Source organism: Microchirus variegatus (assembly GCF_963457635.1).
Source record: "Microchirus variegatus genome assembly, chromosome: 8".
Lineage (NCBI taxonomy): Eukaryota > Metazoa > Chordata > Actinopteri > Pleuronectiformes > Soleidae > Microchirus > Microchirus variegatus.
The window spans coordinates 28,798,163-28,811,438 of record NC_139809.1 but is presented as its reverse complement, the minus strand read 5'-3'; the positions used below and the strand labels follow the sequence as shown (position 1 = coordinate 28,811,438).

The window sequence follows — 13,276 nt, the reverse complement described above, 5'->3', positions numbered from 1 at the left end:
GAGTGTAAATGGTTAAACTGTAGGGTAAAGCTGCTTTGAGTGTTCCTCAAGACTAGAAAAGTGATGTATAAATAGAGACTATTTACTTACAGCTCCTTGAAATGCACGCCGAAAAACAGTGTGAGAGAGAGAGGTGCTGCAGCAACCATCTGTCCGTGCCTCTAGCTGATTTTTTTTTTAAATTTAAACAATGTTTACAGCTCGGCTTTATGCAGCTATAGAGTATTATTGACAACATGAAAATGACTGAGACAGACAGCTGTTACTATAGAGACCCTGTAGCAGAGAGAGTGACACACACTGCAACAATCAACTGATGCATGTCCACAAGTCCACCCCTTGATTATAACAGAAAGACACTAATGAATTATTAAATAAAGCTATATTCACCAGCTTGCAATTTATTTTCCTTTAAGTGCTTTAAATGGGATGTATTTCAGACCATTGTCACCGCTCTATGACATCGCAGGCGAAAAAGAGGCAGAGTTTTCTGGGTTTGTTTTGTAGATGTTTGAGATTTTTCTATTTTTTCCCTCCAATGTAGAATTGTTCAAGAGTCATTGACCAATACGACATTGGATTCATTCATTCAACAGTGAGTTGAGTTGAGGTTGTTTCCCTCTTCCGGCTCAAGTTTGCACTCTTGCTTCTTTCCATTGGCTCCATGTGAACATCTGTTTGTCTGTATAAACCTCTTCATGGTGTCGCTTTACCCTACCTATTTGACCTGCCTCAACGCTTTCGACGACTTTAACTTATAGGGTAGCCATATTCCCTTCTTCATTCCTTCAATCCTTCATTCTATGTGGTATTTAAAGGTCTGATTGAAGAAATATTGACCAAAATGCACATTTCACAGGGTCAAAAAAAGTTAATTTCCTGGACAGTCCTTTGGTCAGCTGTGTTGCTTCAAAACGGGTTTATAACTACATTTTTTCTGCTTTGTGCAAATACAAATGTGCACATGTTCTGATTCCAGCACAGAGTCGGGTGCAGTGGAGCTGGACGATGAGGGTGGCCGGACTTTTCTGAGGGTTCTGATCCATCTCATCATGCAAGACTATCCTCCGCTGGTGTCTGGTTCACTGCAACTCATCTTCAAACACTTCAGCCAGAGAGCTGAGGTGCTGCAGGCCTTCAAACAGGTTAGAACAAAGCAGTTCCTCACAGACACTTGGCTGTGTGTAAACTGCTGCATTAGACACTTCCTGAGTCAAGTGGTTTTCATTTTGGATGAGGAGGTTCCAAACCGCTGAGAGGCTCTCTCCCTGCTCCGCAAAGTGGAGACTTCTTGGCAGAGATTTTGCTTTTCACACATTATGTTTGTACTTTCAATAGCTCTGTGTCTGCTCTATTTCACATCCGGCTCGTTTGTGTGTGCCTGTGCAAATCTCCAGGTCCAGCTGCTGGTGTCGGAGCAGGACGTAGAGAACTACAAGCAGATTAAGACGGACCTGGACCAGCTGCGTCTGACTGTGGAGAAGTCGGAACTGTGGGTGGAGAAGAGTGGCGTCTACAGTAGTGAAGACCTGGTGGCCAGGCAGGGCAAAGAGCAGAACATCGAGGTGCTGTTTTATTGTTTCCTAAAAGCAAAGTTTGACTGTGACATTTAGGATCCACAGGAAGTTACTTCACAGTGCAGCTCAATGACTGATGGAGGTGAACTGCTGCTTTGTTTGTTAGAGACAATCTAAGTTGTTGGAAAGCAAAGTGCAAATACTTCTGTTTTGTAGCAGTGTATTTATTGCCGCTGCCAAGGAGGGTTCTGTTTTGGCTGCGGCTTCTTCCTCAAGTGAAGGGGCGTAAAAAGATAATGCCTGATACAGCTGAGGATCCTGGGCTGCACTAATGATGATCTGAAATGGAGACAATTTAACCAATACATGATTTACCAATAACTGATTAATAATAATGAAATGCTGTAACACTTTAATACATTATAACATAATGCTGTATGAACATCAGTAGGCTGCATCTAAAGCAGGGCTCTCAAACTCAAATGACTTGGGGGCCAATGCACATCTATTGTGGTCAAGAGGGGGCCGGTCTAGAGGGGGGCCGGTCTAGAGGGGGGCCTAAACTGTTCACAATATTGCATCATGATATCACGCGTATACTTAATAATACTATTTATGAGGCAAAATTAATGTATTCATATCAAAAACAGACATTTATTTTAAATTACATCAATAATAGTGTGGACAACTGTATTTAAAATTCGTGCCAGGAGCCGTTTCGGCCACTTCCAGACGCGGCTCGGGCCCTAACAAACGTATTATATATGTAATTGAATGTTGTCTATGATACATTTAATAATGGGATAATTATGACCAAATGATTTAGTTGCCGCACACTCAGTCTCAATCTTAATCACGTTTATTAACCAACGTTTCGGCCAGTCGGCCTTCTTCAAGGTTTCCATGCCATGTTTTCATTATAACATGATATAAAGTGGGGAGGCCACATGGAATAGATTCGGGGCTGCCAGTTTGAGACCCCTGATCTAAAGTGCTGCATAATTATATATTATATACACACTAATGTTCATTTATATATATCAAAATACTATATCACTCAAATGCCAGTGTCTAATGTGCATATATTTATAACTATTCATAAACTAGTCGGCCAATCATACAATGTGATTTTAAGTGTCCATTTGGTGCTTTATGTGTGTGGTGGTGAATCCCCTGCTGTAGACGGATATTCTGAATTAAAACCTAAATGATAGTCACAGTCAAATGTAAAGAAACGCACCCAGTGTTGTGGTTCTTCTGCTGGCATGTGCTTCACATCCGCTGATGGGCTTTACCAGTTTGTTGCAATCACCGTCACCCTCTTATATTCAACAACTTACATGTGATCTAGTGTGGAGAACCTTCGAGGGACATTTAACGTCTTGTCCCTAAGGTGGTTGTATGGTCTGTGAATCTGAATCAGAAATACTTTATTGATCCCTGAGGGGAGATTTCTTTCGTTCCATCTACTTCAGCTAAGAACAGACACTTATAGAGGTTCACAGCCTTTATTAAGATGCATTTACCAAGCCCATGGTTCTCAAACTGTGGACACTGGTTTATGACCAGTGGTACGTGAGCTTCCTCTGGTAGAAATGATGATGATGATGGCTGTTTCTTCGCTTCTGAAGATCACTGGGAAGGTTGTCCTCCTCTGCATGCTCTCCTGTGGCTCTATAGCCCAATCCTTGATCTGCACACTCTACTGCAGGCCGGGCATGTGAAGCCCTGTGTAGGTGATGACTGGGCAGCAGCACATTTCCTGTGGCTTCTCTTCTCTGCAGCAGTCTCTCTTAGAGCTTGTAGGACTTTCCTTCCCGTCTGCGCTCCCGTCTGCTTTAAGTAAAGATCAGTGCGCGCCAACCAACCTCACTCTTTAGGCCCAGGGACACTCCACAGTGGCTCAGCAGGCTAAGACGGCTGTGGCGACCGCAAGGCTGTAGGTGTTACCCGGATCCTCCTTTAGCGACTATCCAAACTCCACCCCCTCTTTCGAGGTTACAGAGTAGGAAAGTTGCACCTACCCCAGGACTAGGAAATTGGTACATTCTGGCTCTCGCACCACGTCAAGGCGGAAGGGTCGGGAGCCGATGTTCGGGCATCCCAGCGAGAGACTGTATCTGTCGTACTGTATATACCAGGATATGTGATCGGAGTGGAGCATAGACAATGAAACAAATCACCAAAAAATAATAGTAAATTAAATAATGCTCAATCCATCTCTTGCGACATCTTCATCTAATTCCCTTATACCAGTGTGTGAAGTATGAGGAAGAGGATGATGACGAGAGCAAATGATCTTATTGGGAATAAATCTGGCTCCTGTGAAAAGTCTGTAGCTGACTTTGCGCGGCCTATTTACACCACTGTGTTTTAACTTAGGCGATAATGGTGTTACTTCAAGAGCTCAATATTTTCTCAGGTGGTTACTAAGAAAAACATATCAAACAAGAGAAAAAACACAAAGGAAGGATTTTTCTTTAGATATTGTTGTTCAACTGGACATGGATATCTATTAAGGATCTTCAAAAAAAATTATTTGACGCTGCTGGAATATAAGAGGGCTCTGTTCTCTACTATAATGAATAGCAGTGTCAGAACAGGAAGCTACTTCTAAATCCATTTTAACAGTCAAGCCTGTGACTTGAATTGCTTCTCGGACATTAGTTTTACTTTTGTTGTGAAAGGAAAGTAATGGTTCAGATCAATGCAGAGATTTTCCACTTGACAGTGTGACAAATGTGCATTAATTAGAGACAGGATACAGATGCTGCTCCGTCTCAAAGATTAGGTGAAGGTTCCAAAAGCTAAAGTGTTTTTCTCTGTTTGTGTGTTTCTCCAGGAGGTCGTCCTGAGCCCAGTACAGGATGGTGATATTAAACCTCAGATTGACAGTAATAAGGCAAACAACTATAACATTGTCAAAGAGGTGAGGACCATGTCCTGGTTATTCTTGTGAGACGTATATATATATTTTTTTGTCCCGCTGTTGTGCACTTTTTAAAATATCCCTCTGGTTCATATGCAGATCCTGCTGCGGCTCAGTAAGCTGTGTTTTCCCAGTAAGAAGAGTCGTGTACAGCAGCAGAGGCTGCTGAAGAACATGGGCGCCCACACTGTGGTGCTGGACCTGCTGCAGATCCCCTATGAGAAGGTGAACAACAGCCAACAACTAGAATTTATTCAGCTGGGATTTACGTTACGTAAAAGACTGTAAAATTTATGTGGCTGACATCGCAGATCTTAGTGCAGTCCACATATATGTGCTTTTGAATGAAAGGCAGAACAATACAAACTGTATGTAAGCATACTGAACAGTAAGACAACAATAGAACAAACTAAAAAATGAAATAAAGAACAGCATTGATGAAAACAACACATAAGAAATCAACCCAACTATATTGTGGGACACATTAGATTAGATTAGATTAGATTCAACTATTGAATATTGAAGGCGGTGATAAAGGGGAAATTATTAGCCATCACATCAAAACAAAAAAGCTTAAGCAGGGAAAGTATCTCAATTTAGTTGAGTAGTTGAGGTAAAACGGTAAAAAGCCCAACTCCAACATGAAATAAAGGTCATTAAAGGGGAAATAGATTATGGAGCGAATAAAACCTTTTATTTCTGGAACAAGATTATTATGAAGCAGGCCCTAAAGCCACTAGGCTTCCGGCAAGGAGAATTAGGAAACAACAAGTGATTAACACGATGTATAACATCAGAGACTTTTCCACAGATCATCTAAGACAAAATTAAGTAGAAATATTACCAAAAATTATACTCTCAATCTGCTCGATGTGCCATCTATTGGAGAAAACAAAACAACGCTCTCACAGCACCTATAACTCCTGAAGAAATTTCTAAAGCAGTATCCAGGCTTAAGGCAAAGAAATCACCAGGGGGGGACAAATTTCCATCTTAGTGCTACCAAACTGTTAGAGAAGAACTAACCCCTCTCCTTGTCTCATCCTTTAACTGTCATCCTCATGGAATGAAGCAATCCCCAAAGAGGGTAAAGACGCAGAATATTGTAACAACTCCAGACCCATTTCTATACGCAACGTTGACGACAAGATACACACATAGCAAGTGGATATCAGAGTTTTATGAAGGAATTAATTGAAGAGGACCAAACTAAATGTTTTATTACAGGACGTCATAACATAACATAACATAACATAAGAAGGACCCTGCTAATAGTAAACTTGTTACAAATGAATGAGACACGGGCTATTATTGCTGAGTCTTGATGCTGAAAAGGCTTTTCGATAGCCTAAATTGGACATTTCTATATCTAACTAGAACGTTTTGGATTAAATGCATCGATACAATCTACCAGAATCCTATAGCTACAATAAAAATGAATTTCCTTACAATGTCTACAAGACTGTGTGAGGAAATAAAGGGAATATATATATTAAAGAACAAAAACATGTAACAAGTATGTTTGCAGACGACATAATAATATATTTAGAAAGACCTGATACAAGCCTTACCATGGGGGGGGGGTATGGCAAGGGATTATTATGAGGCGGCACAGCTTGGACCAATAGTTAGTGATGTGACAAGCATTTTAAGGGCCAATTCCAATTCCTATCTTAACCCTCAATCTTAACCCTCAAGCTCAACCCTTAATCTTAACTGGCCCTCAAAACCAAGTGTTGAGGGTTATTTTGTCACTTAGAAATGGGACACCCCTTAAATGCAGATACGTCTTCAGACTGTAGGGGGCAGAATAACGCGAAAGCTGCGTCCAGTCTGTCAACTCCAAAAAAGAAGAAGAAGAACACATTTACGTCAGGATTATTTATTTATTCTTTTATTTCAGTCAAGTTATTAGTTTGTCAGTTAGTTATAAGATGATACTCATACAAATACCACAACCACGGACATATTCAGCTGACAGTTACCACACACCACGACTTATTGAAGGGTAAACGATAGCTAACGATCACTTGTCCGCACCGGCCGGCTATTGACAAAAGATCGTAAAAAATAAAAATAATCCATAATATGGGCATAAACTAAGATAATACAATGGTTTTCATCATTTTTATATCTCTATTAACAAAGAAAATACTTAATTTGTATCGCACTCGTTTCACTGCTTTCGACGCCATCTTTCTTATGTGAAAACACGCAACGCATTCTGGGTAGCCCTTGCGCCCAAGGGTGGTCTCGGAAAACCTCAATATTGAGGGGCGATAGAGCCCTTAAACTCGCCCCATAACTTAACTTTTCTGAGAATCGGGACAGCACTTGCACTAGAGGGAGCGCACATTTTTGAGATTGAGGGTTAAGATTAAGGGTTAAGCAAGGAATTGGAATTCACCCTTAACTCTAAGTGGAAAGAGATTGAGATGAGGGTGGCTAACAAACCAGAGCAAACCCTTTTGGGCAACATTACATTGATAATAACACTTTAGATTAGGGAACACACATTCGCCATTAACTAGGTGCTTACTAATGTATATAAGTAGCATACTAGCCCTTTATTAGTAATCATTAAGCATGTATTAACACCTTTTTCAATGTCTCGTGTATATATGCAAAAAAGTTAATACCACCACAAAAAAAACAACAGCCAACAAAATGATGGCTTTAATGATGATTTTATATTTCTTGATGTCTGATATTTAATCACCTTTATGTTTTTTTCTGTTTGGTTCTGCCTTTGAACAGAGTGATGAGAAGATGAACGAGATCATGACCCTGGCTCATACGTTTCTGCAGAACTTCTGCAGAGGAAATCCTCAGAACCAAGTTCTGCTGCACAAGCACCTTAACCTTTTCCTCACTCCAGGGGTACGTCACTCACTTTCCCATCACTGTCCTCTCTTTTCACATTTTATTTTTATTATTACTGTAACCGTTATTTAATCAGGAAAGTCTGCAAAGAGGGTTCTGGGACAAGGCGTGCAGCAGTGCATTTAATGGCGTGACAGACGGACAAAATAAAAAAAAACATTATTACAAAAGATTCCAAGCACATGGAACAGCAAAGTGGAACTTCCTTATTTAGTCCAGAGTTGTGGAACATGTAATAAAAATAAATCCTGGCAGTTAAGGCATTAATGTCCACCATTTATAAGAAGAATGAAGGAGCCTATTTAGGAGGTTATAAACCCAAAGTGGCTTTGCAGATAGAAATATGCCAGTGGTTGGATTTATAGACGGATAAATGTGGCGCAACAAAAGGTAATTGTCAATAAGGAGTTTGAAATTTGTGTCCAGCAGGTGTAAACACATAATATATGTTTGGTAATTTTGAAAAAACATTGGAGTCTGTGATGAGTTAAATTAAAGGAATTAATTTGATTTGGCCTCTAGGAGCACATACGCTACATCAAGACAGAAATGGTGGAAGTTCATTTCTGGCCCAGTTATTTATACATAAATTCTGCCCTCCGTTCCTTTAGTGTGTCCCCAAATGACCAAACCAAGGATAAAAATTAATGAACAAACAAACAACTGGAACAGGGAAATGCGATAATTATGTAAATCTGAAACCAGAAAATACTATAATAATACTGGTTTTATTTACAGTGTATAATATGTACAAATGGAAATTGGGCTATATCGCCAAACAAATAACACACAACGGGCTGCTGTTTGTTACTAGACTTCACTTCCAAAAGTCAAAATCCCAAGAGACAGAAAAGGCTCTAGTGTCCTGTATATTTCTACACTTTCAGACAGTTCCTCCAATCATCCTGCATCGGCTCCCAAAGAATCTGAGCTTCCCTGTAAGAGACGATTTTGCCACATTTATCTAATCACCACCTCGCCACTGCCACTGCAGTGAAAAAAATCTACGCTGTGCCGTCACATAATCAATTGAAGCTGAGCTTCTACTTTTTTTTTTAATGCACTGTGCTGCTGTGGGGTCGTATGAGAAGAACATTTTGTCAGACGATAAACAGCTGATTCTAAACAAACTAGTTTGCACCAACTCCACCAAGCTTCTTACAGGCAAGGATGTTCATTCATTCATTCATTCATTCATTCATTCATTCATTCATTGAATGCTTACCGCTTTGTCCTCCCCATGAAGCTCATGGGCCTGCAGGAGCTAATCTGACATAGGGCGAAAGGTGGGGTACACCCTGGACCCTGGTCGCCAGGCCAACGCAGGGCAAATATATAGAGACGAACAACCATTCACTCTCACGTTCACACCCACGGTCAACTTCAAGTGTTCAATTAACCTTTTGGACTGTGGCAGGAAACCGCACAGCCAGGAGAAATTACACACACACAATTTCTCCTGGTTGTGTGCACACACACAGGGAGGACATGCACACTCCACACAGAGGGGTCTGGCAATCTTCTTATAGTGCTAGCCACGCGCTCCACTGTGTGGTCCTAAGGATGTTTATAATAAATGATATTAATTAAAGCTAAAGACTGACTGAGGGTTAAGAAATATCTTCACAGTATATACAGTTGTTACGCTGTAACCGCTTCAATAAATCTGTGAATCTGTGCAGAGCTTTTTTCTTGCGTGGTGCCAGAAATTTGAAGTAGACGTGGTTAACCTCTTCTTCCCTGACCCTCTTTTTGGAGTCCCTGCTCTAAAATGACATGCCCAAACTAAATACAGTAAATCTCTGCAGTTACAAGCTCTATGTGGATTATCTTGGTATCAAAATAAAGATAACACTTGTGAGATTCCACCAGAGGTGTAAGTTTAGTTTAGTTTAGTGTAAATGCACTTGGAACACAGCATAACTGAAGGATTTTTTTCTCTCGCCTAAAAAAATATTGCATTTTAAATCAAATATCACCTTTAAAATATGCAGTAGGAGCTTAAAAACACATGGATGTCATGTAACAACATGTGGACATGAGCTGTGCAAAGTCTGATGCTGCTGAAATGAAGCAGAGTGAAATTACAGAGGTTTTAGTAAAGTGATGTCTAGGTGTTATCCCTTTTGGTACAGATATTTCTTAGGTACCAAATTATTAAAAACCCATTTAAAAAAAGTATGATGTATCGCTGTAAATCGATGCTCCCTGTGCGGTGCGTAATAACAACTCTGTGGCTCTGTAGCATCTTCAGTTACGCAGCGCCATAGCTCTGGCTTACCTTGGTCAATTAGGGTGATTGACAGCTCGTTTTAAACCGGTAGAATCAGACCCCGGTATCCAAATGCATGTGATTCACTTCATTAGTGAGTCAAAAGGACATAAATGCATATGACGCATTTGTGCGGACATTCGTCCTTCTCTTATCAGAACGATCTAATGCCGTTCTGTAATGATCAATCAGACCGGGATTTGTTCCCAAAGCATGCTGAAAAGTTTAGTTCTTCATTAGAAGTGGTTTTGTTCTGGTGGAAATAACTTGTTTTGATAAACAGCAAAGGTAAGACAACATTTCTGCTTGTATTTCTTGAAAGTCAACCGTGAAGAAGAGGTTAATGCAGAAATGTTGTCATTCCCTAGGAGTTCAGCTCCCTAGGAGTTCAGCACTTTAGTGTCTCTCGTTAAGTATGAAATGTCCTTGCCACCTTTGAGAAAACAAAACACATTTCTCCGTGTGACACTGTGTTCAAACACATACGCAACTGGCCCTCTGTCCATTTATTGTGTAAACATTGAACCTATTTAATACATTTTTGCAATTCAGTGTCAGGCAGAGATTGAAAGTGAATGTGTGTCTGATTTAGAGCAGAAGGAACGAATTATCACACGATGAGCGGTAATTAAAAGGCGGCAATAATAGATTATAACAATATTATATGTGTTAAATGTCCACTGAAGATGTGAGAGACTGTTTGCTAACCTTGCCTGAATCTCACATTTTCAAAAGATATAGACTTATAAAGTGTATTTGCTAAATTATAATGAGGTATCATTTAATTATCATTTGTTTTTTCATTTGAAAATCTGTGTTTATTTTGTCAGTTTTATGTCACACTAAGTACTAAAAGTTATTTACAGCTGACTTGTCCAACTTTAACAAATGCCCTTTTCTCTAGTGCAGTGTATAGAGGCATCTGCAGAATTATATCAATAATGAAAAATACAGGGTCCAAAACAACAGCCTGTCAGTAGAAAAAGTAATATGACGTCTCAGACTGTTTTCTTTGTTGTCGTTTCTCTGTCACACAAAGGAATCAATATTCTGTGAAAATGAATCCAATCTTCTGTCTCTGTCTGAATTCTGGCCTCTTTTTTTCCCCCGCACCAGTTGCTGGAAGCTGAGACGATGCGTCACATCTTCATGAACAACTACCAGCTGTGCAATGAAATCAGCGACCGAGTGGTTCATCACTTTGTCCACTGCATTGAAACGCACGGACGACACGTGCAGTACCTCAGGTTCTTGCAGACCATTGTGAAAGCTGATGGGAAGTATGTGAAGAAATGTCAGGACAAAGTAATGACCGAGGTGAGAACGCACTCGACGGTTTATTTGTATTTTAACCTCTGGCCAACCACATTTAAGGAATGTGTGGATTGATGAAGAAACGACAACATCCTTGATTTAGCGTGAAAGCAAACATTACCATAATAATGTACAGCTGTTCTTTGTTTACATCATCCACCTTTGCCTTCTTGTCCTTCTTTTGTGATGACCAGTGCTTTACATTGTTCTCTGCCTACTGCTTATCTCGGTGAAGTCACTAAGTCAATTTTTGCTGAACGGCAGTGGTTAGAAGCACACATACAGTACATCCTTATTGTGCAATATAAAACATTTGATAATGCACTTAATATGTAAATTAAAAAAAGATACTTTTTATTTATTTATTTATTTATTTTTATCTGATACTTAAACATCTAGACCTCTATTTGAGTGAAGCAAATATGTCACTTTTATTTTGTTAATCTAGTTATGCTTTGTTTTGTGTTTTGAAAAAAAATCTTGAAAATGATCTTGAAAAAAAGCTTTTTTCCAGGTGAATTGAATGCAACATGATACATTACAATAAATCAGGATCAGGATTTTTTTTCCCAATGCTTTTAAAAACTCTTTGTAGCACATGCTGGTATTTGTCATGGTTAAGGAATATTAGCCAATGGAAGCAAATAACTGAGTTCTTTATATCAACTATATGTGATAGTGATGGTGGCAGGATCCCAGTGAAACCTTGAATTCACGTCTAACATCTCTGGGTTCCTCCTCTGTGTGTCCAGCTGGTGAACGGAGGCGAGGACGTGCTGGTGTTCTACAACGACCGCTCCTCGTTCCCGGTGTTGCTGCAGATGATGGGCTCTGAGCGCGAGCGGACAGATGAGGACGGATCGTTGGCCTATCACAACACGCTGGTGGAGCTGCTGGCTGCCTGCACCGAGGGCAAGAACGTCTACACTGAGCTGAAATGCAACTCCCTGCTGCCACTGGACGACATAGTCAAAGTTGTCAATGATGTCAACTGTATACCAGAGGTAGTGTAAATGCACAGCAATTAAATCCATGCTTTTTGCACTTTTATAACTATAATTGCCCATTCTGGTCCCATTACGGTACAGTAACAACATTAATAGTATAGTTAAAAAAAAGAAATCATAGGAAGGAAAAGTTAATACCAACTTATTTCTATAGTAATTATCAACCCTAAAATTGCAAAAATATGAGGGTGGATGAAATTCAACATTAATTATCAATTTTAATCACAAATTGAATGTGATGGTATTATATTGATGGTAGCCTATAGTAATTCTCATTACCAAGCTTTTACTTGAACAGTTATAGGTATCACTGCAAAAGTGTTTTTGGAATTGGATGCAATCACTATAGTATTACCAAGGGATGCACCAAAATGAAAATGGTTGGCTGAAACCGAAACACAGAAAGAAATTATTATGCCAATAATTGTATAATAATTTATATTCTTTTTAGATACCAAAAAAACATTGGTACAAAATTATTCTGTACCATTGTTTTTTTTGGTATCTAATTTTGTTGTTATGTTTGGGACTGCGGGTACTTACCTCACTAAAGTCGATGCATTGCAATTATAGTATATTATATTATAGAGCGTGCCCCTCATCTGGTGAAGACAGATGGCCATTTTTCTTCTTTACACTGCTCCAGCGATATGCGGTCCTCCGTCTCCAAGCGGTCTCTTCTTATCCAAGGCAGACTGGATAATTTCTCTACGCGCAGCTTTATTCCCACATCCAAATAATGATCTTTATGACGAGGATCGAGTACAGTCCTGATGAAGTGCAGGGGATCGGAGTGGATCCTAGTAGCGCACTTTTCATTGTTTTCACCCCGTGGTCTCAATCTTTGTGTTTAGCGCTGTAATTAAGGGAATAACAGATGCATCAGATGAGCCGATCTCTTTAGTTAACTGCTCAAAGAGAGAGAATGTTCTCCGGTGTGATGTGAATGTCGCAGGAAGTTAATAATCTGCGCTGTTTGCAGCCAAGTTTCGCTTTTGCGCAAAGAGACTTTCCAGCATTTAATAGGTGCTGTTCCACCGTGTACTCGCATCTTGTTGGAATCGTTTTATTGGTGTTCCAAACTAATCTTGGACAGACTCGAAGTGAGAATAGACAGGCCCGTGTTGGCTGCAGTTCTCGCATAAGTCATCACAACATCATTTTTGTTTTGGTAATAAAAGTCTTTCGGTTGAAATCGAAAATGGCTTTTTGGTCAGTTTCAGTGGTTGAATTTTCGGTGTATTCCTAGTATTTCCTCCACATATCAAAATTATTGCCATGTTGAAATGTAAAGACTGCACTCTTATAATATAATTGGCTTTCAATCATTGTATTCTTTATATTCTTTGACATT

At 39.7% G+C, this 13,276-nt stretch overlaps 1 protein-coding gene across 1 annotated transcript in view; it reads left to right on the top strand.

Moving 5' to 3' along the window:
- The window catches only part of itpr2 (inositol 1,4,5-trisphosphate receptor, type 2), a gene marked incomplete at its 5' end in the record, with an annotated part of 102,712 nt that overhangs the window by 40,272 nt on the left and 49,164 nt on the right, over positions 1-13,276 (top strand). Inside the window, 7 exons of the mRNA XM_083893470.1 lie at positions 980-1,145; positions 1,398-1,565; positions 4,360-4,446; positions 4,546-4,671; positions 7,204-7,326; positions 10,718-10,918; positions 11,668-11,919. Of these exons, the coding sequence (XP_083749596.1) occupies positions 980-1,145; positions 1,398-1,565; positions 4,360-4,446; positions 4,546-4,671; positions 7,204-7,326; positions 10,718-10,918; positions 11,668-11,919 (1,123 nt within the window). The remainder of the gene's footprint in view (positions 1-979; positions 1,146-1,397; positions 1,566-4,359; positions 4,447-4,545; positions 4,672-7,203; positions 7,327-10,717; positions 10,919-11,667; positions 11,920-13,276) is intronic.